This window comes from Gadus macrocephalus, chromosome 16, assembly GCF_031168955.1.
Source record: "Gadus macrocephalus chromosome 16, ASM3116895v1".
Taxonomy (NCBI): Eukaryota; Metazoa; Chordata; class Actinopteri; order Gadiformes; family Gadidae; genus Gadus; species Gadus macrocephalus.
Genome location: NC_082397.1, coordinates 2,990,950 through 3,017,680, shown reverse-complemented (window position 1 = coordinate 3,017,680; position 26,731 = coordinate 2,990,950). Strand labels below are relative to the sequence as shown.

Here is a 26,731-nt window from a genome sequence, read left to right as displayed (position 1 = left end):
ATCAGGTAGACTGGGGGTACCGTCGCCGGGCGGGTAGTCGGGCAGGCGAGGGGGTCGATATCCACCAGGTACTGTACCCCACGTCCACGGCGGCGGGAGCGAAGGAGGCGCCGGACAGTGTACACCGGACCGCCGTCGACGAGCTGACGGGGAGGAGGAGGCGGAACGGGAAGAGCCAGAGGGCTCTCCTGGACGGGGTTGACTCTGGAGACATGGAATGTCGGGTGGATCCTCATGGACCTAGGGAGCCGAAGGCGTACCGCCTCCGGGTTAATGACACGAGTGATGGGGAAGGGGCCTACAAACCTGGAGGCCAGCTTACGACTCTCCAACTTAAGGCAGAGGTCGCGGGTGGAGAGCCAGACCTTGTGGCCAGTCTGGTAGACAGGGGCCGGCGTACGGTGCTTGTTGGCGGCGGCAGCGTGGCGGTCCGCGGATTTGGTGAGGCTAGTGCGCGCCTGGTCCCAGGTGCGTCTGCAGCGGCGAATGAGGGCTTGTGCAGAGGGACAGGAGGACTCCTGCTCTACGTCGGGAAACAGGGGTGGCAGATACCCATGGGCGCATTGGAAGTGAGAGAGGCCTGTGGATGAGCAGATGAGCGTGATATGCGCAAACTCTACCCACACTAGCTGGTCGGACCAGGAAGCCGGATGCGGTTCACCAGGCAGAGAAGGGTGGTCTCCAGATCTTGGTTCACCCTCTCGGTCTCTCCATTGGACTGAGGATGGAAGCCGGAAGACTGGCTGATGGAAGCCTCAACTAGGCTGCAAGACTCCCTCCGGAAGACCGACGTGAATTGGGGCCTCTGATCAGAAACGACATCAGTGGGCAGTCCATGGAGGCGGAAGACCCGGGTCCGCTGGGTGCCAGGATGGGTGAGCCGTGAAGCATGCCCCCACTGGAGCACATCGGAGCGGAGGGCACAGGAACTGGAGGCAGGCTGATTTAGAGTGGCGGCTCGCACCTTCTCCACCATCTCCCAGGTGACAGAGGTGACGAGGCAGGAGGCTGGAACAATGGTGGAGGGTTCAACCGTCTCGTCGGGGCACTCGGGGAACTGTCGGGAGAGAGCATCAGGCTTAACATTACAAGAACCAGGACGATAGGACAAGGTGAAATTAAACCCGTCAAAAAACTGACCAGCGGGCCTGTCTTGAGTTGAGCCTCTTGGTGGACTGAATATACTCAAGGTTACGATGATCGGTCCAAACCACGAACGGAACCCTGGTACCCTCTAGCCAGTGCCGGCACTTCTCCAAGGCCAGCCTCACCGCCAGAAGCTCCCTGTTGCCAAAGATATAATTTTCTCCGAGGGGGTTAGGCGGCGATAGAATAAGGCGCAGGGGTGAAGGGATGAATGCTGGGTGGTCAAAGGATGAATGCTGGGAAAGGACGGCACCTACTCCCACACCGGATGCGTCCACCTCCACTAGGAACTGACGCTCAGGTTCGGGGATCTGAAGGATGGGGGCGGTGGTGAAGCGAGTCTTGAGGGTGTTGAAGGAGTCTTCTGCCTCGTCAGACCAGCGGGAGGGGATCTTGGGTGAGGTGAGGGCCGAGAGGGGGGAGGCGATGGAACCAAAGCCTCGGATAAACCGCAGATAGAAGTTGGCAAACCCTAGGAAACACTGCCGCTGCTTCCGTGTTGCTGGGGCCGGCCAGGAGGTCACAGCAGAGACCTTGTCTGGATCCATCCGCAGGCAGTCCTTCACGATGATATATCCCTCCCAGGAAGGAGACAGAGGGCGCATGGAACTTGCACTTCTCTGCCTTGACGTACAAGGAGTTGTCCAGGAGGCGGGCGGAGAACCGACCGGACATGGGTGACGTGCTCCTCAAGATTGCGGGAAAAAATCTTGATGTCGTCCAGGTACACAAAGACAAACTTATTTAACATTTCCTGCAGCAGGTCGTTGACCAGCGCTTGAAAGGCTGCCGGGGCGTTGGTCAAGCCGAAGGGCATTACAAGACACTCGTAATGGCCCGTTGGTGTGTTGAAGGCCGTCTTCCACTCATCTCCGTCTCTGATGCGGACCAGATGGAAGGCATTTCTCAGGTCGAGCTTGGTGAAGACCGTTGCCCCCTGGAGCAGCTCAAAGGCAGTGGAGAGTAGTGGAAGGGGATAGCGGTTCTTCACCGTGATGTTGTTCAGTCCTCGGTAGTCGATACCGGGTCTCAGGGACTTCTTTCCCACGAAGAAGAACCCCGCCCCAGCGGGTGACGAGGAGGGTCGGATGATCCCCGCTGCTAAAGAATTCTGGATGTACTCCTCCATGGCCTCTCGCTCGGAGCAGAGAGGGACTAAAAGCGTCCCTTGGGGGGTGAAGTGACCGGAAGCAGATCAATGGCACAATCGTAGGGACGGTGAGGAGGCAAGGAGCTAGCCTTAGCCTTATTGAAGGCTTCCCTCAGGTCATGGTAAGCTGCAGGGACCCCGGAGATGTCCGAGGCTGGGGCAGGAACGAGGGGAACAGGCGGCGGTGAAGGCGTCCTGAGGCAGGACTGCTGACAGGTCACTCCCCACTCCCGGACGGAACAAGTAGACCAGGCAATGTTGGGGTTGTGCCTGCGAAGCCAGGAGTGACCCAAGATGACGGGCTGGCTGGGTGTAGGCAGAAGCATGAACTGGACGATCTCCCTCTGGCCCCCCGGCAGGAGCATGTGCACAGGGTTTGTCCGAGAAGTTACCCTTCCTAGCACATGTCCATCCAGGGCTCTAGTAGAAATTTACGACGGAAGTCTCTCTGGACGGAGTCCCAGCCGCAGAGCGAGGGACCGGTCCATGATGCTCTCGTCGGCCCCTGAATCGACGAGGGCAGCTATGGGATGGGAGCCGGAGGGTAGCAGGAGCTCACCGGAGAGGTTGGGTCTTCTAGGAGAGGCAGAGTCTACTACGGAGCTCACCAGTATGCCTCCGGTCACTGGCGAGCTCTGTCTTTTAACAGGAACCGATCAGCAAAGTGTCCTGGCTGGCCGCAGCACAGGCAGAGGTTCTGCCTCCGTCTTCTCTCCTTTTCTTCCGGTGGGAGATGGGTGCGACCCACCTGCATGGGCTCTGGATCCCACTCCCTCCAAGAAGCAGATGAGGTCATCGGGAAGGAGGCGTCGGTTACTGGGAACCTGGGGAGAGGAGGGCTGCGTGGCGGGGTAGGACGTGACGGAGCCTCTGAACGCCTCTCCCTCCTACGAGCCTGGATACGGAGGTCGAGGCGGGTGGCGAGCTTGATCAGGCCCTCAGTGTAGACGGTGGGTCATGGGTGATCTGCTCGTCCTTGATGTGCCCAGCCAGACCCCGCAAGAAGACATCACGGAGAGCGGATGGGCTCCAGTCGCTCATGGGGGCCCTGGTGCGGAAGTCAATGGCGTGGTCCGTGACTGAGCGGCTTCCCTGGGAAAGGGCCAACAGATCAAGTCCGGCTTCGGCCCCCAGAGGTCCGGTACAGAAGACTCTTCTGAGCTCTTCGGCGAAGGTCTGGAAAGAGCGGCAGGTGGGGGTCCCTCTCTGCCACTCAGCTGTGCCCCAAAGACGCGCCCGCCCAGAGAGGTGATTGATGGTGTAAGCCACCCGGGTTTCTTCGGAGGGGAAGGTGAGCGGCTGAAGGGCGAAGATGATGGAGCAGTGGCACAAGAAGGCGTTACAAGTGGTAGGGTCGCCATCATAACGCTCGGGAATCCCCACATTGGGCCCACGGAGCGAAAGGACGAGAGGTGGAGAGGCGGCGCCTACTTTGTAATCCTATTTATAGATAAATAGGAAACATTAACACTCAACAGAAACACACAAAACAGCAAAAATCGACCACACACAGATACACAGACAACACCAAACACATTAACACACACACACACAACACACAACATAAGCTGTGGGACCAGTAGGTCCCACCCCCCCCCCCTCAATGAGGGGGACATGGTGACCATCCTGCAGAAGGCCCAGGGGGTGGACTGGTGGTGGGCCTCGCTCTGTGGCCGCGAGGGCTTTGTGCCCAACTACTACTTTGGGGTATGAGGGTATTTTATTATTACTCTAATTATTAATTATTCTTTATTAATTAAGTCCTATTTGAAGCCAGCCGAGTACTGTGAGCTTTGCTCCGTTCCAACAACATGGTTCTAGTTGATGCTTGCGTCACGCTTCAGATACGAGGCGAGATTTGCGCAACGTGTGCTTTTAGCTAGAGAAGAAGATAATTACATGGTGAGGTTCTCTGTCGTGTCTCCCTTTTGTTAATTAAAAACAAAGGTTTGAGCTGAGATACAAAGTGGAAATAACAAACATAGCTGTGCTCCTGTAATTCATTCAGGAATATTTTGCTTGTCTGTCTTTTCCTGCAGCTCTTCCCAAAGGTCCGTCCTAAGTCTCTGTGTTGATGCGTCTCTCTGGGCTCACGGATCAGAGGACGACGTTGTCTCATCTGGTGTTCTACACCATGTCCCTCCACCAGGGGGAGCCAGGGAGTTAGGCCTGGCCTTTACGAGTGGCAAGGCGGACAGGTAGACACGTGGGCAAGGGGAGGGACTTCAACTGGTGTGCGTAGGGCGTTTCGTTGAAAGCCAGTGGGGGGAAATAGTAAAGTGTCTAAAACTAAACTTTAAATCCATCTAGGGACGCCTCACAAGTTGTCTGTGGGAAGTAAAAGGAACATTCAAGTGTGTTGTGTGCCTGAACCATGAATCACAGCTTCACACTAAAAGTCCTGATAACATAGAAATTAATTTAGAAATTTAATTTACTTTGATGGCAGATCTTACTGATAAAGCTTTGAACAAAGACAACTTACCGAGTGCCTTCACAGCGTTTATAAAATAAAGAAGAGAATAGTTTGTATTCTTTATGTAGAGCTGTAGTTTAAATGCATCCTTCAGCATGGCACGCAACCTGCATGATTGCGCCATACAATGACACTCAGCTGTAAAGAGAACTTATTCACCTGGTGGCCATACTGGGGTAGTTGGGTGGGTAAACCTCTTTTAGAGGCTTCGAAAAAACCATGGCAACTCAATGCATCTGCTTCTAGTTCTGCATTCCATTTGGAATTAGTTTGGCAAACCATTTAGGTCTATAATCATTGTGTCCACAAAGCCCCAATGATTATAGAAGGTTTACGAACCCAACTGACCAACATGGCCTACGCTTTTCACAATTTTGTCTTTTTTTTTTTTTTCAGATATTGAAAATGTACAGCTCTGATGGATTTCAACCTCTCTATTTTGCTCAATATAGCAATTGTTTATGTGTATGAATCTGAATCTTATTGAATAAATATATATCAGGAAGAATGTGTATTTTGACCTCCGGCAGCCTTTTTTACGGGCACAGAAATACTCAGTATCCTGTCCAAGTTCTCCATTGAGGATTCATGTATTTTAGTACATTTAAAAAATAAAAGTGTTGATGAATACATTCCAAAAGTTTGTAAAGTAATGCAGATTAAAAATTAATATATAATTATAGATAATATATTTTAATAATTTCTCTGGGATTATTAAAGTATTTATCTATCTATCTATCTATCTATCTATCTATCTATCTATCTATCTATCTATCTATCTATCTATCTATCTATCTATCTATCTATCTATCTATCTATCTATCTATCTATCTATCTATCTATCTATCAGATCACAACTTTCACCACTATGTGGCAGTAGATAATCACATTGACGCATTTTATTTAGTAGGCTATTCATACTCTATATATATATATTCTATTTCTATAATATCTATCTATATGATCGTATCTTTATATATTATTTACCAACTATATATAATCTAAATATATATGATATTCAACCCCAATATTTTTTATTTTACCTCTATATTTTATATCTATATTCTTTATATTATGTAGGCTTTATTCTCCATCAAACATTATCCTATATCTAGTTTATATCTTTATTCTATATTTATATTCTACATCTATATCCTATATAATACGACTACATTCTACATAAAAATTCTATATGTTCCCCGCTGGTCAACTGTAGGTGACCACTAGTTATTTTCAGGGTAGCTGATAAATGGCACTGCCTGTTTATTGTGGTCTGGGTGAATATCCTCTTTCTACTTTGCATTTGTTTCTGAGGGCCAGCAGTGCATGGTATTCATGCAGTTCATATTAACTGTGTAAAGAGGAAGGAAGAGCTTGAACACATTTGTTCGAGTTATTATCTTAAACTGCAGGCAAAGACGTTTCCACAGACTTTTTCTGTCACACCAGCTACCTCCTTTACGGTAAGAATATTTTTTACTTGAATTGTACTGGTTTATTTAAGAAAGTAACATTCCTATATCAAGCACAATAACCAATTAATGTGATGAAATGAATACAAAAAAATAGGACTATGTATTGTGTTAGTTAAAATTAATGCATATTTTGTTTATATCTTTAGAACAACGCCTTGAGAGAACCAAATTATGAATCTTAGAACAGCTGCAACAGGCTTTGTAGCTTTCCTTCTGTCATTACCAGGTTTGTACATTTACGTTGTGAACATTAAGTTGATCTGTTTCAAAGGGTAACATGACAAGCAACCCGAATGAAGAGAGGGTGAAACAACATGTTGTGAATTTATCTAATGACATCTAGAGTATTGACCTGTTTTAAATAACAAATATGTTGTTTTACTGAATATTGTAGCGTTGCATTTGAGATTTTAAACAGGCTTGTTGACCAAATGAACCCGTCAATGTGTTCAGTACAACATTGACGGGTTCATTTAGTTCCTATTTAAAGTACAGTAGTCTTAACTTGAGACTGTGAACTTATTGGTAGAAGTCAGCATTGGTCACCTGCCTTGTATTGTGTGTGTTTGTGCCCTGAATCCCTTGATGAGATGTGAGATGATGTCTCCATGCTATAGCTATAGGAGTTTCACTAGCTGTCTCTCTGTGTTTATCACTAGGTGTATCACTAGCTCTTCACTAGCTGCATAATGTTGGTGTCAAATTATGTTTTTGAACGTTAGTCTGACAGCTCAGTGTTCAGCATGTATCTCTAGTTAGAGCTGCACCTAGCCTCCATCTCATCTGTATCTTGTGATCATGCATTTCATCGTAATCATCATTGTCAATGTGTTGGTTTTTTACAGCATTACAGGGTGACCCTAACTGGGCAGTTACTTACCCATCTAGTAATATCTGCGCTTTGAGAGGATCAACCGTTGAAATACGCTGCAATTATAAATACCCTTACGCAAATAGAGTGGAGAAAAAATGGTGGTTTGCTAATATACACAATGTTGATCTGGAAGATGATACCGACTATACAGGTCGTGTTGAATACAGCTGTGTTGAGCACAGCTGTATCTGGCGTTACAGCAGCTGTACTGGAACGTGTACACTGATAATCAAAGACCTGAGACAGAGTGACTCTGCTGAATACAAGTTTAGGATTACAACAAACAAAGGAGGGAAATATAGTGGATACCCTGGAGTGAAGTTATCTGTGACAGGTAAACATTGATTACTAATTAATCTATTCAACTATGTGTGCGTGTGTGTGTGTGTGTGTGTGTGTGTGTGTGTGTGTGTGTGTGTGTGTGTGTGTGTGTGTGTGTGTGTGTGCGTGTGCGTGCGTGCGTGTGTGTGTGTGCATGTATGCGTGTGCGTGTTTGCATGTCTGCGTATGCACAAGCTTTTTTTTTTTCTGTTTAAACAAAAATTGTATTCATTTTGTGTAATTTCTTCCCTGGTCCAGATCTCCAGGTGAAAGTGGTCATTCCTCCTTCCAGTCCTACCAGGGTACAGCTGAAATGTCACAGTATGTGTCATCTTACTGGTTATGTTACATACATCTGGTACAGGGATGGAACTCAACCACATCACGAAAGGTTCACCTGGTTCAACATTAACTCTGAATACAGGTCTTCATGTGCTGTTCAAGGATCCGAACTTCTCCCCTCTCCATCAGTGTGTAAGAGCGCCACAGTACACCGAGGCTAGACGTAATGGGTCTTTAGTGTAACAAAGTACATGCAGTTTAAGTATTAATGAAGAACTATCGTCCATGTTGAAGCAGGCTTCAGCCTCAGGGTAGGCCTACCAGTAGTACAGGGTAGGCTACTGGCACTACTGATACCATTTGTTAATAATAACATTTGTTTAATAACTAATGAAATATAACTGTCAACAGTCGCTCCAGAGACCCCCTCAGTGGGAGTGACTCCCCCTGGTGTAATAAAGGAGGGCAGTTCAGTGAATCTGACCTGCACCAGCGAGGCCAACCCAGTAGCAAAGTACACCTGGTCCAAGGTTACTACAGATCATTCCCCCGGACAAAGTGTCCAAGGACAACAGCTTTCCTTTCATCCCATCCAGTCTTCACACTCTGGACAATATCTCTGCACAGCTAAGAATGACCTAGGGACAAAAACTTCGTCCCCCATCTCTATTGATGTGAAATGTGAGTAAAAGTACACACAGGATAACATCATAACACAGATGTTACGGTTTGTCAACATTATGATGAACCATCTCAATTCGTCCTGCATTCCATTTACTCCGTAAAAACATCTTCTTTATATCATCATTCACATCATGTTTGAGGTGATGGGCCTTTTAAGGCCTAACCCCACATTTGTGATACCAAGTCCCCCTGGTGAGATAATGGAGGGAGGTTCAGTGACTCTGAGCTGCAGCAGTGATGCCAACCCAGCAGCTGACTACACCTGGTTCAAGGACAACCAACCTCTGCTCTGGGAACCAAGGCGACCTTATACCTTGGACCCAGTCAGCTCTAAAGACAGGGGAACGTACCGCTGCCAAGCAGGGAACCAATATGGATATCTGGGCTCCAACTCGGTTTTCATAGATGTCCAGTGTGGGTGCAAAAAACAATAATAATGTTACGTTCCTCGCTAGGGAAAGGGAAGACAACATAAAAGCTGATATTTTTGGTAAAGTAAAATAATTTATTAACATGAATGGAAGAAGGTCAAGCTGCAAAGGAAATCTGTTCAAATCAAGGAAACAAATATATATCCAAAGCTGGACTCCAACATACACGGTTGGAAGCGACCCCTGCTCCTAGTGTCACTAACAAAGGAAAACTGTACTATTTGCTATATCCAGTATTGCAAATTGTTTAGCTGCTATTCATGTATTGCTATATGCCTGGTAACCTAGGAGTCACAGTGTTATTATATTAATCGAAATATCATTATGTTTCTCGCTGACATTGCAGTTATGTACACGGTTTCTTATCTTTAGGATGTTAACATATCATTGTGTTTATGACAGACGCTCCAAAGACCCCCTCAGTGAGCGTGAGACCCCCTGGTGAAATAAAGGAGGGAGGTTCAGTGACTCTGAGCTGCAGCAGTGATGCCAACCCAGCAGCTGACTACACCTGGTTCAGGGAACATGGAGGCTCAGTGGAGGAATTAGGAGAGAACTACACCATCAGTAACATCACAACTGAGCTTGGAGGAAATTATTACTGTGAAGCTCGTAATGCAGTTGGACTTCAGAATTCAACTTTGATGTTCCTTAATGTGACAGGTAATTGTTCCTTTAAAATAGCACATTGTTTCAAGACTGACCAAACACTTGAATAAGTACCAGCACCATCGATAGTAAGACACAGACTCATGCAACGGCTCAATTCAATTTGTGATTGACTTAAATTATTTTTTTTATTAACTTTGGTGCTGTACAAGCACTCTAGTTATATGTATCTCCAGTGTACTCTAGAGTAAGAGTATCCATAATTTATTTTCATCAATTGGAGATTGTTTACATTTAGACTCTAATATATATATGGACAGTATTTCATCCTTCACATGAATCAAGTGTTAAATCACTGTGTTTCAGCCACGCCATCATCATTACCTACAACTGTGGCTGCAGGAACTGTAGCTGTTTTACTGGCCACCATATTGTTCCTCATCTTCCTCTGGATGAGGTTAGTCTCTCTCTCTCTCTCTCTCTCTCTCTCTCTCTCTCTCTCTCTCTCTCTCTCTCTCTCTCTCTCTCTCTCTCTCTCTCTCTCTCTCTCTCTCTCTCTCTCTCTCTCTCTCTCTCTCCTTCTAATCATTTCTTCTTCTTCTTCTTCTTCTTCTTCTTCTTCTTCTTCTTCTTCTTCTTCTTCTTCTTCTTCTTCTTCTTCTTCTTATCTCTCTGTTCTCTTCCCCAGAAGAAAGAGGGCTTCTAGGAAAGCACATGGCCAGGGAGGAAGGCCAGATACCAGGGAGGAGGTGAGAGACAGCAAGCTATTTGTTACTATGACTCCTTTACTCCTTCCACTATCCATTGCTGGGTAGTGGAAGTAGCCCGAGTAGATACAATATGCAGACACAATGCCCAAGAGATTAGCTTTAAAGGGGAACCACCACGTAAGGGGATCAAAATCAAATTGCATGAATGCTTTTTTTATAATACTAACGTGACTCTTAGATAGAAACGTTTTCATGGACGAGGTTATGCATTAAAGTTCTATTCACCTTTTGTTTAGTCACGTCTATTCACGTTCATTTCATTCTAATGAAATAGCATCAACATTTGTTAACTTATTGTTACATTTCTAATTGCTAGAATTTCTAATTTATCGTTAAATAAGTTGACTACCCATACAGCTGTAGCTGACGTTATGTGGCAAATTAAATTGTGGGCAAGGCCATTGCTGATATCCGTGGTCATACAATTATACCATAAATAACTTTACGAGTACCATCCCAGACAAGTTGTCATGGTTAGCGGGTGGCAGGCAGGCAGGACGATACAAAAAAAAAGCCTATAGTGCAATTAAACGATGAACATACAAACATATTGCCTTGAACATAGCAGTCAGGCTACTGCTTCTTTGTTTGGACCCAAAGAAACTGAGAGACTTCTGCCAGTGAGCAGAATGAGAAGTATATGAGTAGTATTAGAAGTTATTGATGTCTAATCCAAGCAAACAAAGATGTGGATTTTTCCACGTTTAAGAACAATCCTATAAGCTCAACTGCCACTGAAACCTAGCAATGATTAGAAAGAGGAATATGTTCAAGAAGGAAAGTCCTAAAGTGAAACCTGCAGCGGCCTTCACTGTGGAACCACTTCAGTCACCGGCAACGGTCTCTAAATGAACCATAAAAACATGAGCTTCTGAAGAGCCATTTGAGAGTAAAGTGTTTTCTAAATGTACTACTCTGTCCTCTCTCCCCGTCAGTCTCCTCCGTGTCCTGTGTATGACAACGTCTCAGCTCTGACCAATCGCTCGGCTTCTGCTGCACAGAGAGAACCAATAGAAGAGCAGGATGACCCTCACTATGCCAGCATCCACATCTCTCGCTCTAAGAACCAGGAAGTGCCTTGTGGGTTTGCTGGTGTTCTGGTAGAGTCTGATCATACAGAGCAGGTCCTTTACTCTGCCATCAACCTTAAAAGACCCAAGGCTGTCCCTGAGTAAGCACTCCTGATAGTTCTCAAAGATAAACTTTGAGGCTTGAGACTTCATCCTCCCAAGGGACAGCTTGTGGAGGCAAAGCCATTTATAAACATGTACAATTTTTGTGGCTTGAGACTTCCTCATCAAGTCATTTATAAACCGTGTAGAATTTTTAGAGTTGCTTAACTTCTCTATCTTTTTTTTACTTTTCAGCGACAGTAAACTGATGTCAGAGTTGTATACCACCATCAAATATATGTCCCAGAAAATGCATTATTTTTAAATAGATTCAGCTTTAAATGGGTTTTAATACAATTTCTAGCAATACAATTGTATGTTATTGTCATAATCTTCGTTCAGCATTTGTATAGTTTGTTTTGTTTGTTAGTTACTAAGAATATTCTTCTTGCCAGAAAAAAAACGCTTGCTATCATTGCTTTGTTGGATGATGTGGGAGCTGCTATCACTGATAACCAAACATGGTTGACATTTATTTTATTCTCAGTGGAAAATGTAATATTACGTGTGTTTCGGCATTAGGGTCAAGTGTGTTTGAAAACATGTCTCGCGAGAAGTGTGCTTTTTATTATCATAATCTTCTTTCAGTGCTTGTATATGATGTTTAGTGAGTAAGTTAAACTGCTTATGGTGTTTTTCATGCTTCCAGGCTATGTTCTGTTTAAGAAATAACCTAAATGATATATAAAAACACGTATTTGAAAAATGTGGAAACATGCAGGCTGGTCTCATAAAATGTTAAGATGATATCTTCGGAAAGTTTATCTCTAGGTTTGTGACTGGTTTGGCTTGATTTCCAAACATGGGCACAGCCATATATTGTTCTAATAACTCAGACAACCAATCAGATTAAGTAACTAATTAAAAAGGGGGGTTATTCAGTTGGTGAATAACCAACTGAATATTACTAGACCACTAGATACCACTAAACCCTACACACTTTACCTTTAAAGTCTGCATAACCCTGTCAACAGTAATATGAATCATCCAAATTCCTCATGCATTATCCTATATCACTGATATAAACATATCATCCTCTTTTAACATCTTTAACATCGTTGACCTCAAGACTTGGACCTAAACACACATCTGTGTAATCAGGTCCCTGGAATCAGGAAATAGTGGAGGGCAGTTCAATGCTTCTCTCAGTATCTTCCAGACACATCATCATCATCATCATCATCACCATCACTGTAGCTGTACATACAGTTGCTGTCTTACTGGTCTCCATACCCCTCCTCATCTCTCTCTCTCTCTCTCTCTCTCTCTCTCTCTCTCTCTCTCTCTCTCTCTCTCTCTCTCTCTCTCTCTCTCTCTCTCTCTCTCTCTCTCTCTCTCTCTCTCTCTCTCTCTCTCAGACACTGGGGTTGAGGTGGTAGACAGGAAGCCATTTCTTACTTAGCCATCCTTGACTAAGACACACAAATGCCCCGAGCCCACACCTCAAAACCACATGTAAAAATTCTAGTTGTTGCTTTAGTTGTTCCTGTTAATCTAGCCCTGCCACTCTGAGAACTTTCTGCCAATATGCAAATATAATTGCTAAGAGATTAGCTATTAAAGGGAACCAGCAGGCACAGCTGTTATATTGTACGTTAAAAGTGCTTCATGCTTCTTGTGAGAGGGTTCCACAAATTAATTCTGTTTCTGCGGAAAGTTTCCATTAAAGCTAGACTATTGATGTTGAGAGTGAGATCTAGGTTGAGATCTTCAGCACGATCCAGAGGACAAACTAAGGGTCTTCTACCAGGGTGCAGAATGACCAGACGGAGTGATGGAGGTAATGATGTGTAATCCAAGCAAATAAATAACTATCGAGAACGATACTCTCAGCCCGGGACAGTTTGAGGAAACCTAGAAGTGGTTAGAAAAGGAACAGATTTGAAGAATGAGTCTTGAATCAAAGCCGACGGCAGCCTGCATGGTGGGACCACAAATCCCAACCAAAGATCAGAAAATGAATCAGAAAAACAGGAAGTTTTTGTAAACGTACTCTTCTGTCCTCTCTTCCCATCTGTCACTACCTGTTTCTGTGTTTCAAAACACCTCAGCTCTGACCATTCGCTCGGCTCAGACAACACAGAGGGAAGCAAAGGAAGAGCAGGATGGCCGTCACTGTCCACCCACATCTCTGCTAAGAGAACCGAAAGTGCCTCAACGTCCTGTGGGATCCCCCCGTCAGATCAGATCAGATAGACCAGGTCCTGTACTCTCTGGTCCACTCTCCAAGACCCAACGCTGTCCCTGGGTAAGCCCCTTCTGATACTATCTTTGTTCAACTTTTAACTTCTAAATCTTTATTAAATCTTCTTTCCAGGGTAACTGATTTTGAAAATGTCTCCATCTTCTTTTCAGGGACACTGACCCAACCTCAGAGCGGTACAGCATACTTAATTCAGATTATAAGTAATGTAGTTTGTAACATTGTAGTGCTATGAATGGATCCTGGTCAAATCTTGAAATGCACAAGCCTAACCCAAGTTTAAAAACCTATATATATCTACATGCTATTGTATGATTCATTGGCCATTTTGGGTGACCAGGCAGGTAATAACATACTGGCAACGACCACCACTACCAAAATCTGATAGGAGTGAGTGAGAATGGTGTGGGCAAGACAGTGACAACCTGAACTGCTGTATATGTCTCCGCTAAATTAATTAAAAAAAGTTGGCCGGCACTCAGTTGAATCTACAGCACCTGCTCATTGCCTGAATGTACTGCACATGTGAGGAGAGGTCTTCAAGGAGAGCCCAACCTACTCCACTTGTACATTGGTTTGTATTGTAGATAGCTCCCTCTATAGGCTACATACAGCTATTGCATGCACGTCCACTAATAGGCTGATATGGTTACAAGGGCACCTGCTGATGAGATACACCTGTCCTCCACTGAGACTGAAAGAAAAGTAGCCCTGAATGCTGAAATCAGTTTGAATTGGTGGGGTGTTAGAAAATGTGAAATTCAGAAAAACAGTATGAGAAAAAAGATGGGGAATCTAGAGAGAGCAGGATGGAGGGAGCGAAGGGCGAGGAAAAATGTCACCATTATTAATAAATAATGTGTAATTATGAATGTATCATGCATAATTTCTGTAATTGTATTCGTATTTATTACGATTATCACCTTGATCTTAATTATTTACTTATTTCATAAAAATAACTTTTATCATTTTGTATTTTCACACAGGTTACATATCGGTTAGAATTTAAAAAATCTTGGCCAGTAGCTCGACGAGCCTAAAGGCTACTAGGCTCTGTAATTAGTAATGATGCTACGGCGGACGTGATTGACGTGCGTCTGTTGAAGATGGATTTTAAGCCCTGAAAAAGGTGTCACGGACCAACGCGTTGTGTTACTTCCTATTCTGTCTATTCACCTAGGTGAGTGTGTCGCACAAAGTGTCACGTGATGACGTCCGCAAAACACAAATCTGTAACGGGGGGGTTAGGCAGAACCCAAGTGCACAGACTGCTGGTGACAGGGGAGTCCAAAGGTTTTATTGATCGCGCAGATGATCAGGGTCGGGCAGGCAGAGTAAACGGGGACAGGCAAGAGTTCGGAAACCAGCAGGCAATCAGGTAGACTGGGGGTACCGTCGCCGGGCGGGTAGTCGGGCAGGCGAGGGGTCGATATCCACCAGGTACTGTACCCCACGTCCACGGCGGCGGGAGCGAAGGAGGCGCCGGACAGTGTACACCGGGCCGCCGTCGACGAGCTGACGGGGAGGAGGAGGCGGAACGGGAGGAGCCAGAGGGCTCTTCTGGACGGCCTTGACTCTGGAGACATGGAATGTCGGGTGGAGCCTCATGGACCTAGGGAGCCGAAGGCGTACCGCCTCCGGGTAAATGACACGAGTGCCCCCACTGGAGCACCGCGGAGCGGAGGGGACAGGAACTGGGGGCAGGCTGATTTAGAGTGGCGGCCCGCACCCTCTCCACTATCTCCCAGGTGACAGAAGCGACGAGGTAGGAGACTGGAACAATGGTGGAGGGTTCAACCGTCTCGTCGGGGGACTCGGGGAACTGGCGGGAGAGAGCATCAGGCTTAACATTACAAGAACCAGGACGATAGGACAAGGTGAAATTAAACCCGTCAAAAAACAGTGACCAGCGGGCCTGTCTTGAGTTGAGCCTCTTGGCGGACTGAATATACTCAAGATTACGATGATCGATCCAAACCACGAACGGAACCCTGGTACCCTGTAGCCAGTGCCGCCGCTCCTCCAAGGCCAGCTTCACCGCCAGAAGCTCCCTGTTGCCGATGTCATAATTTCTCTCCGATGGGGTTAGGCGGCGAGAGAAAAAGGCGCAGGGGTGAATCTTCTGGTTGAAGGATGAACGCTGGGAAAGGACCGCCCCTACTCCCACACCGGATGCGTCCACCTCCACTAGGAACTGACGCTCGGGTTCGGGGATCTGAAGGATGGGGGCGGTGGTGAAGCGAGTCTTGAGGGTGTTGAAGGAGTCTTGTGCCTCGTCAGACCAGCGGGAGGGGATCTTGGGTGAGATGAGGGCCGAGAGGGGGGAGGCGATGGAACCAAAGCCTCGGATAAACCACCGATAGAAGTTGGCAAACCCTAGGAAACACTGCCGCTGCTTCCGTGTTGCTGGGACCGGCCAGGAGGTCACAGCAGAGACCTTGTCTGGATCCATCCGCCGGCAGTCCTTCACGATGATGTATCCCAGGAAGGAGACAGAGGGCGCATGGAACTCGCACTTCTCTGCCTTGACGTACAAGGAGTTGTCCAGGAGGCGGCGGAGAACCGACCGGATGTGGGTGACGTGCTCCTCAAGATTGCGGGAAAAAATCTGGATGTCGTCCAGGTACACAAAGACAAACTTATTTAACAGATAATGCCTACCAGATGGTAGGCATTTCTCAGGTCGAGCTTGGTGAAGACCGTTGCCCCCTGGAGCAGCTCAAAGGCAGTGGAGAGAAGTGGAAGGGCATAGCGGTTCTTCACCGTGATGTTGTTCAAGCCTCGGTAGTTGATGCCGGGTCTCAGGGACTTGTCCTTCTTTCCCACGAAGAAGAACCCCGCCCCAGCCGGGGACGAGGAGGGTCGGATGATCCCCGCTGCTAAAGAATTCTGGATGTACTCCTCCATGGCCTCTCGCTAGGGGGCAGAGAGGGAGTACAAGCGTCCCTTGGGGGGTGAAGTGCCCGGAAGCAGATCGATGGCACAATCGTAGGGACGGTGAGGAGGCAAGGAGCTAGCCTTAGCCTTATTGAAGACTTCCATCAGGTCATGGTAAGCTGCAGTGACCCCGGAGATGTCCGAGGCTGGGGCAGGAACGAGGGGAACAGGCGGCGGTGAAGGCGTCCTGAGGCAGGACTGCTGACAGGTCACTCCCCACTCTGGATCCCCCTCCCTCCAAGAAGCAGATGAGGTCATCGGGAAGGAGGCGGCGCCTACTTTGTAATCCTATTTATAGATAAATAGGAAACATTAACACTCAACAGAAACATACAAAACAGCAAAAATCGACCACACACAGATACACAGACAGCATCAAACACATTAACACACACACACAACATAACAACAACACACAGATCCACCCACAGCACACGACACATCAACCAAACAGAGATACACAACAATAACACACAGATTGACACACAGAACACAACCAAACACAGATACACTGCTATGGGATGTGGGACCAGCTGTGTATCTGCTGGTCCCACGGATCAGAGGACGACGTTGTCTAATCTGGTGTTCTACACCATTTCCCTCCACCAGGGGGAGCCAGGGAGTTAGGCCTGGCCTTTACGAGTGGCCAGGCGGACAGGTAGACACGTGGACAAGGGGAGGGACTTCAACTGGTTTGCAACTGCTGCAATTGTGAGGAGCAAAAGAAGAGGTGTGCGTAGGGTGTTTCGTTGAATGCCAGTGGGGAGAAATAATAAAGTGTCTCAAACTAAAGTTTAAATCCATCTAGTGACGCCTCACAAGTTGTCTGTGGGAACTAAAAGAAACTGTTGTGTCTGTTGTGTACTTTTGATTGTGACCGGAGATATTAACCGCGCCAGATAGACTGGATCAGTTTGTGACAGGACCAGTCTAGCCTGTAAGGGAAGGGAGTTGGGTCAATCCCAGACAGGGGTGGCCAGATGAATCACAGCTTCACACTAAAAGTCCAGATGACATAGAAATTAATTTAGTTTGTACTTTGATGGCAGATCTTTCTGATAAAGCTTTGACAAAGAGAACTTACGTAGTGCCTTCACAACGTTTATAGAATGAATAAGAGAATGGTTTGTATTCTTTATGTAGAAGTGTAGTTTAAATGTATCCTTCAGCATGGCACACAACCTGGTTGCTTCATACAATGACACTCTTTTAACAGCTGTGAGGAGAACTTATTCACCTGGTGGCCATACTGGGTAGTTGGGTGGGTAAACCTCTTTTAGAGGCTTCGAAAATCATGGCAACTTAATGCATCTATTTCTAGTAAATAAATAATAAATATTCATTGTGTCAACAGAGCTCCAATGATTCTAGAAGGTTTACCCACCCAACTGACCAACATTGCCAACGCTTCTCACAGTTTAGTCTGTTTTTTTCTGATATTGATAATGTACAGCTCTGATCAATTTCAACCTCTTGAATTGCTCTATTTTGCTCAATAGAGCAATCGTTTATGTGTATGAATGTTAATCTTGGTGAGTAAATATATATCAGGAAGAATGTGTATTTTGACCTCCGGCAGCCTTTTTTACGGGCACAGAAATACTCAGTATCCTGTCCAAGTTCTCCATTGAGGATTCATGTATTTTAGTACAATTAAAAAATAAACGTGTTGATGATCAATAAATTTCAAACGTTTGTAAAGTAATGCAGATCACAACCTTCCCCACTATGTGGCAGTAGATAATCACATTGACGCATTTTAAGTATAATATAAATCTATATGATCGTACCTTTATCAATATTTACCAACTATATATAATCTAAATATATACGATATTCAACCCCTATATTCTTTATTTTACATCTATATTTTATATCTACATTCTATATCTTCTGTAGGCTTTATTCTACATCAAACGTTATCCTATATCTCGTTTATATCTTTATTCTATATCTATATTCTACATCTATATCCTATATAATATGACTATATTCATACATTAATGCTATATATGTTCCCCGCTGGTCAACTGTAGGTGACCACTAGTTATTTTCAGGGTAGCTGATAAATGGCACTGCCTGTTTATTGTGGTCTGGGTGAATATCCTCTTTCTACTTTGCATTTGTCTCTGAGGCCCAGTAGTGCATGGTATTCATGCAGTTCATCTTAACTGTGTAAAGAGGAAGGAAGAGCTTGAACACATTTGTTCGAGTTATTATCTTAAACTGCAGGCAAAGACGTTTCCACAGACTTTTTCTGTCACACCAGCTATCGCCTTTACAGTAAGAATATTTTTTACTTGAATTGTACTGGTTTATTTAAAAATAACCAATTAATGTGATGAAATGAATACAAAAAATAGGACTATGTATTATGATAGTTAAAATTAATACATATTTTGTTTATATCTGTAGAACAACGCCCTGAGAGAAACAAACCATGAATCTTAGAACAGCTGCAAGAGGCTTTGTAGCTTTCCTTCTGTCATTACCAGGTTTGTACATTTACGTTGTGAACATTAAGTTGATCTGTTTCAAAGGGTAACATGACAAGCAACCCGAATGAAGAGAGTGTGAAACAACATGTTGTGAATTGATCTAATGACATCTAGAGTATTGACCTGTTTTAAATAACAAATATGTTCTGTTTTACTGAATATTGTAGCGTTGCATTTGAGATTTTAAACAGGCTTGTTGACCAAATTAACCCGTCAATGTGTTCAGTACAACATGACGGGTTCAATTAATTCCTATTTAGAGTTCAGTAGTCTTAAGTTGAGACTGTGAACTTATGTTAGAAGTCAGCATTGGTCACCTGCCTTGTATTGTGTGTGTTTGTGCCCTGAATCCCTTGATGAGATGTGAGATGATGTCTCCATGCTACAGCTATAGGAGTTTCACTAGCTGTCTCTCTGTGTTTATCACTAGGTGTATCACTAGCTCTTCACTAGCTGCATAATGTTGGTCTCAAATTATGTTTTTGAACGTTACTCTGACAGCTCAGTGTTCAGCATGTATCTCTAGTTAGAGCTCCACCTAGCCTCCATCTCATCTGTATCTTGTGATCATGCATTTCATCCTAATCATCATTGTCAATGTGTTGGTTTTTTACAGCATTACAGGGTGACCCTAACTGGGCAGTTATTTACCCATCTAGTAGTATCTGCGAATTGAGAGGATCAACAGTTGAAATCTGCAGCATTTATGGACACCCTCCCGAAAATAGAGTGAAGAAAAGCCTCTGGTTTACTAATAAACACAATAAGCCAGTTGATCTGAAAGATGATACAGACTATACAGGTCGGGTTGAATACAGCTGTGATGAGAAGAGCTGTCCTTCCAGATTTACTGTTAGTAGTTACAGATATCCCTTGGTTTACCCTGGGGTTAGGGTTAACCCTAGGGTCATCTGTGTTGGGACTTGTACACTGAGAATCAAAGATGTGACACAGAGTGACTCTGCTGATTACAAGTTTAGGTTTACAACAAACAAAGGAGGGAAATATAGTGGTGTCCCTGGAGTGAAGTTATCTGTGACAGGTAAACATTGATTGCTAATGAATCTATTCAACTGTTTGTGTGTGTGTGTGTGTGTGTGTGTGTGTGTGTGTGTGTGTGTGTGTGTGTGTGTGTGTGTGTGTGTGTGTGTGTGTGTGTGTGTGTGTGTGTGTGTGTGCATGTTTGCGTGTCTGCGCATGCACCTGCTTTTTTCTTTTCTGTTTTTTTACAATTTATTTTGTGTAATTTCTTTCCTGGTCCAGATCTCCAGGTGAAAGTGTTCCTTCCTCCTTACAGTCCTAACAGGGTACAGCTGGAATGTCACAGTATGTGTCATCCTGCTGGTTATGATGGATACATCTGGTACAGGGATGGAACTCAACGACATCAAGGAAGGTTCGACTGGGTCAACATTAACTCTGAATACAGGTCTTCATGTGCTGTTCAAGGATCCGAACATCTCCCCTCTCCATCAGTGTGTAAGAGCGCCACAGTACACCGAGGCTAGACGTGATGGGTCTTTAGTGTAACAAAGTACATGTAGTTTAAGTATTAATGAAGAACTATCGTCCATGTTGAAGCAGGCTTCAGCCTCAGGGTAGGCCTACCAGTAGTACAGGGTAGGCTACTGGCACTACTGGTACCGTTTGTTAATAATAACATTTATTTAGTAACTAATGAAATATAACTGTCAACAGACGCTCCAGAGACCCCCTCAGTGGGATGGACTCCCCCTGGTGTAATAAAGGAGGGCAGTTCAGTGAATCTGACCTGCACCAGTGAGGCCAACCCAGTAGCAAAGTACACCTGGACCAAGGTTCCTACAGGTCATTCCCCCGGACACAGTGTCCAAGGACAACAGCTTTCCTTTCATCCCATCCAGTCTTCAGACTCTGGACAATATCTCTGCAAAGCTAAGAATGACCTAGGGACAACAACTTCGTCCCCCATCTCTATTGATGTGAAATGTGAGTAAAAGAACACACAGAATAACATCATAACACAGATGTTAAAGTTTGTACAACCATGTCAACATTAAGATGAATCATCTCAATTCATCCTGCATTCCGTTAACTCCTCAAATGTCCTCTTTATATCATTCATATCAATGTACATCATGTTTGATGTACCTCTAGATGGGCCTAAACACACATTTGTGAGACCAAGTCCCCCTGGTGAAATAAAGGAGGGCGGTTCAGTGACTCTGAGATGCAGCAGTGATGCCAACCCTGCAGCTGACTATACCTGGTTCAAGGACAACCAACCTCTGCTCTGGGAACCAAGGCGACCTTATACCTTGGACCCAGTCAGCTCTAAAGACAAGGGAACGTACCACTGCCACGCAGAGAACCATTATGGATATCTGGGCTCCAACTCGGTTTTCATAGATGTCCTGTGTGAGTGGAAAACAATAATGCTACAAATAATTTTTTAAATAATAATTGCTACGTCCCTCGCTAGGGAAAGGGGAGGCAACATAAAGGCAGATATTTTTGGTAAAGTAAAATCATTTATTAACAAGGAATTTGGACTTTCAACCACACAAACAAATACACAAATAGGGGAGGTAAAACTAGATGGGAAATCTCTTCAAATCAAAGAAACAAATATATCCAAAGGAAGACTCCAAAATACCCTGTTGGAGCGGCTCCGAGATAGATATATAGACACTTGATCCCTTGGGAATGCTCCTTCAGGGAAATTCAAAATTCCAGCAGCGGTAGTAGTACAGACAAGACACATAAACAAGAAAAACACAAGCTACAATGCATCAAGAAATTGTATAAATAATACATTTTAAAAAGAAGCAGCAGATGTTAGCAGCAATTATTATATCTTTTTTGTGTTCCTGTTTAATAAATGGAGTGTGTGGCAATAAATAAATAAGTAGATTATGCAAGCTCGATCAGTCTATCCTATTTGTATTTTTAGTGTCACTAACAAAGGAAAACTGTGTATGTGTTTGCAGTAGTTCTAAACGCTTACCCTGGCCCAGTCCCTGAGTAGCTGACAAGAGCCTCAATCTACTAACTTCTTCAATCTACCAACTAACAATTAGTAACGCTCAAACCAACATGAGTACGGACACAGTGGCAACTATGCTTTGCAGCTTGCCGAATCTGTACTGTCTAACAACTTATTTGCTCTATCCGGAATTGCAAAATGTTTAGCTGCTATTCATGTATTGCTATATGCCTGGTAAACTAGGAGTCACAGTGATATTTTATTATTTGTTATCCCACTTACATTGTAGTTATGTGCATGGTTTCTTATCTTTAGGATGTAATTATCATTGTGCTTATGACAGACGCTCCAAAGACCCCCTCAGTGAGCGTGAGACCCCCTGGTGAAATAAAGGAGGGCGGTTCAGTGACTCTGGGCTGCAGCAGTGATGCCAACCCAGCAGCTGACTACACCTGGTTCAGGGACAACCAAACTCTGCTCTGGGAACCAAGGCGACCTTATACCTTGGACCCAGTCAGCTCTAAAGACAGGGGAACGTACCGCTGCCACGCAGAGAACCATTATGGATATCTGGGCTCCAACTCGGTTTTCATAGATGTCCTGTGTAAGTGGAAAACGATAATAATTGTTACGTCCCTCGCTAGGAAGAGGGAAGAGCTGCTATTCATGTATTGCTTATGATTGGTAAACTATGATTCACAGAGAGATTTTATTATTTGAAACAGCATTCTGTATCCCACTGACATTGCAGTTATGTGCACGGCTTATCTTTAGGATGTAAATATATCATTGTGTTTATGACAGACGCTCCAAAGACCCCCTCAGTGAGCGTGAGACCCCCTGGTGGAATAAAGGAGGGCGGTTCAGTGACTCTGAGCTGCAGCAGTGATGCCAACCCAGCAGCTAACTACACCTGGTTCAGGGAACATGGAGGCTCAGTGGAGGAATTAGGAGAGAACTACACCATCAGTAACATCACAACTGAGCTTGGAGGAAATTATTACTGTGAAGCTCGTAATGCAGTTGGACTTCAGAATTCAACTTTGATGTTCCTTAATGTGACAGGTAATTGTTTCAAGAGTAAGAATACTCTTGAGTAAGAGAATCCATAATATTTTTTCATCAATTGTCGATCTGTTACATCTAGACAGTCTAAATGTAATATATATGGACGTTATTTAATCCTTCACATGAATCTAGTGTTAATTCACTGTGTTTCAGACACATCTTCATCATCAGTGACCATAACAAATGTGGCTAGAGGTACTGTTGTTGTTTTACTGCCCACCATACTCCTCGTCATCTACCTTTGGACGAGGTGAGATATTCTCTCTCTCTCTTTCTCTCTCTCACCACCACCAACAACAACAACAACAACAACAACAACAACAACAACAACAACAACAACAACAACAACAACAACAACAACAACAACTCTTCTTCTTCTTCTTCTTCTTCATCTTCATCTTCATCTTCATCTTCTTCTTATCTCTCTGTTCTCTTCCCCAGAAGAAAGAGGGCTTCTAGGAAAGCGCGTGGCCAGGGAGGAAGGCCAGATACCAGGGAGGAGGTGAGAGACAGGAAGCTATTTGTTCCTATGACTCCTTTACTCCTTCCACTACCTCCTAGCCCTTACGCTACGAGACCTTTATGACAATATGCAGATACAATGCCATAGAGATAAGCTTTAAAGGGGCACCATCACATAAGGGGAACCAAATCAACCAAATTAACGTGACGCTTAGATAGAAAAGTTTTCATGGACGAGTTTATGTATCAAAGTTATAAACACGTTATGTTTAGTCACGTCTATTCACACTATGTCATTTCATTCTAATGAAATAGCATCAACATTTGTTACATTTCTAATTTATCATTAAATTAGTTGACTACCCATACAGCTGTAGCTGACGTTATGGGGCAAATTAAATTGTCGGTTAGCCCATTGCTGTTATCCGTGGTCATATCAATTATACCAAAGATAACTTTACGAGCACCGAAATCCCAGACAAGTTGGACCATTGAGGCAACTTTTCCCGGTTTCTTTTTTTGTGAGATCAAGAGTGAGATCAAGAGTGTGATATAGAGTGCGATCTAGGCTGAGAACAAGCTGACAAACGGAGAGACTTCTGCCAGTGAGCAGGATGAGAAGACAGAGGGATGGAAGTATTGATGTCTAATCCAAGCAATCAAAGATGTCGATTATCCACGTTTAAGAACAATCGTACAAGCTCAACTGCCACTGAAACCTATCAATGATTAGAAAGAGGAATATGTTCAAGAAGGAAAGTCCTAAAGGGAAACCTACAGCGTCCTGTACTGTGGAAGCACTAGTCACCCCCAATATGGGCTTCTGAACAGCCATTTGAGAGTAAAGTGTTTTCTAAATGTACTACTCTGTCCTCTCTCCCCGTCAGAACCAGGAAGTGCCTCGTGGGTTTGCTGGTGCTCTGGTAGAGTCTGATCATACAGAGCAGGTCCTTTACTCTGCCATCAACCTTAAAAGACCCAAGGCTGTCCCTGAGTAAGCACTCTTGATAGTTCTCAAAGATAAACTTTGTGGCTTGAGACCTCCTCATCAAGTCATTTATAAACCGTGTAGAGTTTCTTAACTTCTCTTTATCTTTTTTTAACTATTCAGTCAACTGATGTCAGAGTTGTATACCACCAGCAAATAAATATCCCAGAAAATGCATTCTTTTTACATAGATTCAGCATTGAATGGGTTTTAATAAAATGTCTACCAATACAATTGTATGTTATTGTCATAATCTTCGTTCACAAACAAACTATAGCATTTGTATAGTTTGTTTTGTTAGTTACATAGAATATTCTTCTCGCCAGAAAAAAAACGCTTTCTATCATTGCTTTGTTGGTCGATATGGGAGCTGCTATCACTGATAACCAATCATGGTTGACATTTATTTTATTCTCAGTGGAAAATGTAATATTACGTTTGTTTCGACATTAAAATGTGTTTGAAAACATGTCTCGCGAGAAATGTGCTTTTTATTGTCATAATGTTCTTTCAGTGCTTGTATATGATGTTTAGTGAGTAAGTTAAACTGCTTATGGTGTTTTTCATGCTTCCAGGCTATGTTCTGTTTAAGAAATAACCTAAATGATATATGTTGTTACACAACACTTTTTTCAAACATATGGAACCATGCAGGCTAGTCTCATAAAATGTTAATATGATTTCTTCGGAAAGGTTATGCACAATTTTCCTTACGATTCCTGCCAATGTCTGGCAGCATGAGTGGTCAGTGCGCCTGCACAAGCCCCAAGGAGTGCAGAACCAGAAAACATTGCAACACATGCAATATTACGATTGTTTCGGCATTAAAATGTGTTGATACCATTCCTGATTTCCTGATCTCCTGGTTTGCGACTGGCTTGATTTCCAAATATGGGCACAGCCATATATTGTTCTAATAACTCAGACAACCAATCAGATTAAGTAACTAAGTAAGAAGGGGGTTTATTCAGTTGGTGAATAACCAACTGAATATTACTAGATCACTAGATACCACCAAACCCTACACACTTTACCCTTAAAGTCTGCATAACCCGTCAACATTAATATGAATCATCTAAATTCCTCATGCATTATCCTGCTGTATCACTGATATAAACATATCATCATCTTTTAACATCTTTGACCTCAAGACCTAGACCTAAACAAACATTTGTGTAATCAGGTCCCTGGAATCAGGAAATAGTGGAGGGCAGTTCAATGATTCACTCACTATCAGTTGCTGTCTTACTGGTCCCCATACCCCTTCTCATTTTCCTCCGGAAGTCTCTCTCTCTCCCTCTCTCATTGGCCATACATTTCTCCTGTTGCTTCTTTATCTTTAGGGAGGAAGGCCTGAACTACAGAGGGCTAGCAGTGTGTTGCCAGCATCTACACATATTTTTGGTCTATGTTTGTCATTGTCAATCAATCATGGGCTGATTGATTGACATGGGCAATCATGGGCTCACTCAGAGAGCCCTCACAGTGCTGTCAATCATAACACAAACCAGGGTGGGCGGGACCTCATGGCATGGGCCGGAGTCGTGGGAACCGGGACGGAGCTGAAAATGGATAAGCGTAAGACACAAAAAACTGCGACTTAAAAAGCTGAAGTCTCTAAAGTGGAAGCTGCTAAATGTTAAAAATTGACAGACCTTTTTGGTAGCTGCAGGTGCTGCAGCTACCACCTGCTGCGCCGGGAGACGAGCGAGTGGAGGCATATATGCTAGTAGTAAGTAACGTTAGCCTGGGGCTAGCTAGGCTACATTTTGAGACATGTCCAAAACAAAGTAGAAAATGTTTTTACATTGAATGTGATGTGACCTAATTAACTGCATATGTCACGACTCAGAACGGGAATCAATTGCAGATCAAAAGGATTTATTCCCAAACAGTCCAGCAGGCAAATCAGATTCCAGGTGCAGGCGGGGTTCGTAATCAGGCAGGCAGGCAGACAGACAGAAACAGACGGGGGACAGGTACAGGCAAGAGATCCAAAACCGACACGCTAGTCTCACTCACGTAGCAGTCAGGTAGCAAACAGTACATACCGTGACGATCTGACAAATTGATCAGAAAGGGCAGTGTTTAAATAATCCACCAATCAATACCAAATGAGAGACAGGTGAAAAGAGAAAATGGAGGGAAACAAACAAAGGCAGGAAGTTGCCCAAATAAGGACATGGGTGTTACTCTGGGCACATGACCAACGCACATGAC

General features: G+C 44.3%; 2 protein-coding genes and 2 long non-coding RNA genes across 5 annotated transcripts in view; all 4 read left to right on the top strand.

The window, feature by feature from the left end:
• The window catches only part of LOC132475326 (B-cell receptor CD22-like), an 80,001-nt gene that overhangs the window by 11,189 nt on the left and 42,081 nt on the right, over positions 1 to 26,731 (top strand). The window contains exon 4 of one of the 2 annotated variants that reach the window (XR_009529861.1): positions 7,701 to 8,273. The exons of the other annotated variant lie outside the window; for it this stretch is intronic. The gene's annotated coding sequence lies outside the window, so the exon portion shown is untranslated. Of the gene's footprint in view, positions 1 to 7,700; positions 8,274 to 26,731 lie in introns of those variants that run through there. 2 annotated transcript variants of the gene reach the window in all.
• LOC132475335 (B-cell receptor CD22-like) lies at positions 8,415 to 12,137 on the top strand. Its single transcript, XM_060076472.1, has 6 exons — positions 8,415 to 8,822; positions 9,242 to 9,502; positions 9,815 to 9,905; positions 10,137 to 10,197; positions 11,154 to 11,389; positions 11,586 to 12,137. Exons 1-6 carry the CDS (start codon positions 8,540 to 8,542, stop codon positions 11,653 to 11,655), a joined length of 1,002 nt encoding a protein of 333 aa, XP_059932455.1. The 5' UTR covers positions 8,415 to 8,539; the 3' UTR covers positions 11,656 to 12,137.
• Positions 19,879 to 20,866, top strand: LOC132475349 (uncharacterized). Its single transcript, XR_009529862.1, has 3 exons — positions 19,879 to 20,070; positions 20,292 to 20,507; positions 20,727 to 20,866. It is a non-coding gene; the product is annotated as an uncharacterized LOC132475349 (long non-coding RNA).
• On the top strand, positions 22,783 to 23,534 carry LOC132475353 (uncharacterized). The gene is made up of 3 exons (XR_009529866.1): positions 22,783 to 23,058; positions 23,215 to 23,311; positions 23,503 to 23,534. It is a non-coding gene; the product is annotated as an uncharacterized LOC132475353 (long non-coding RNA).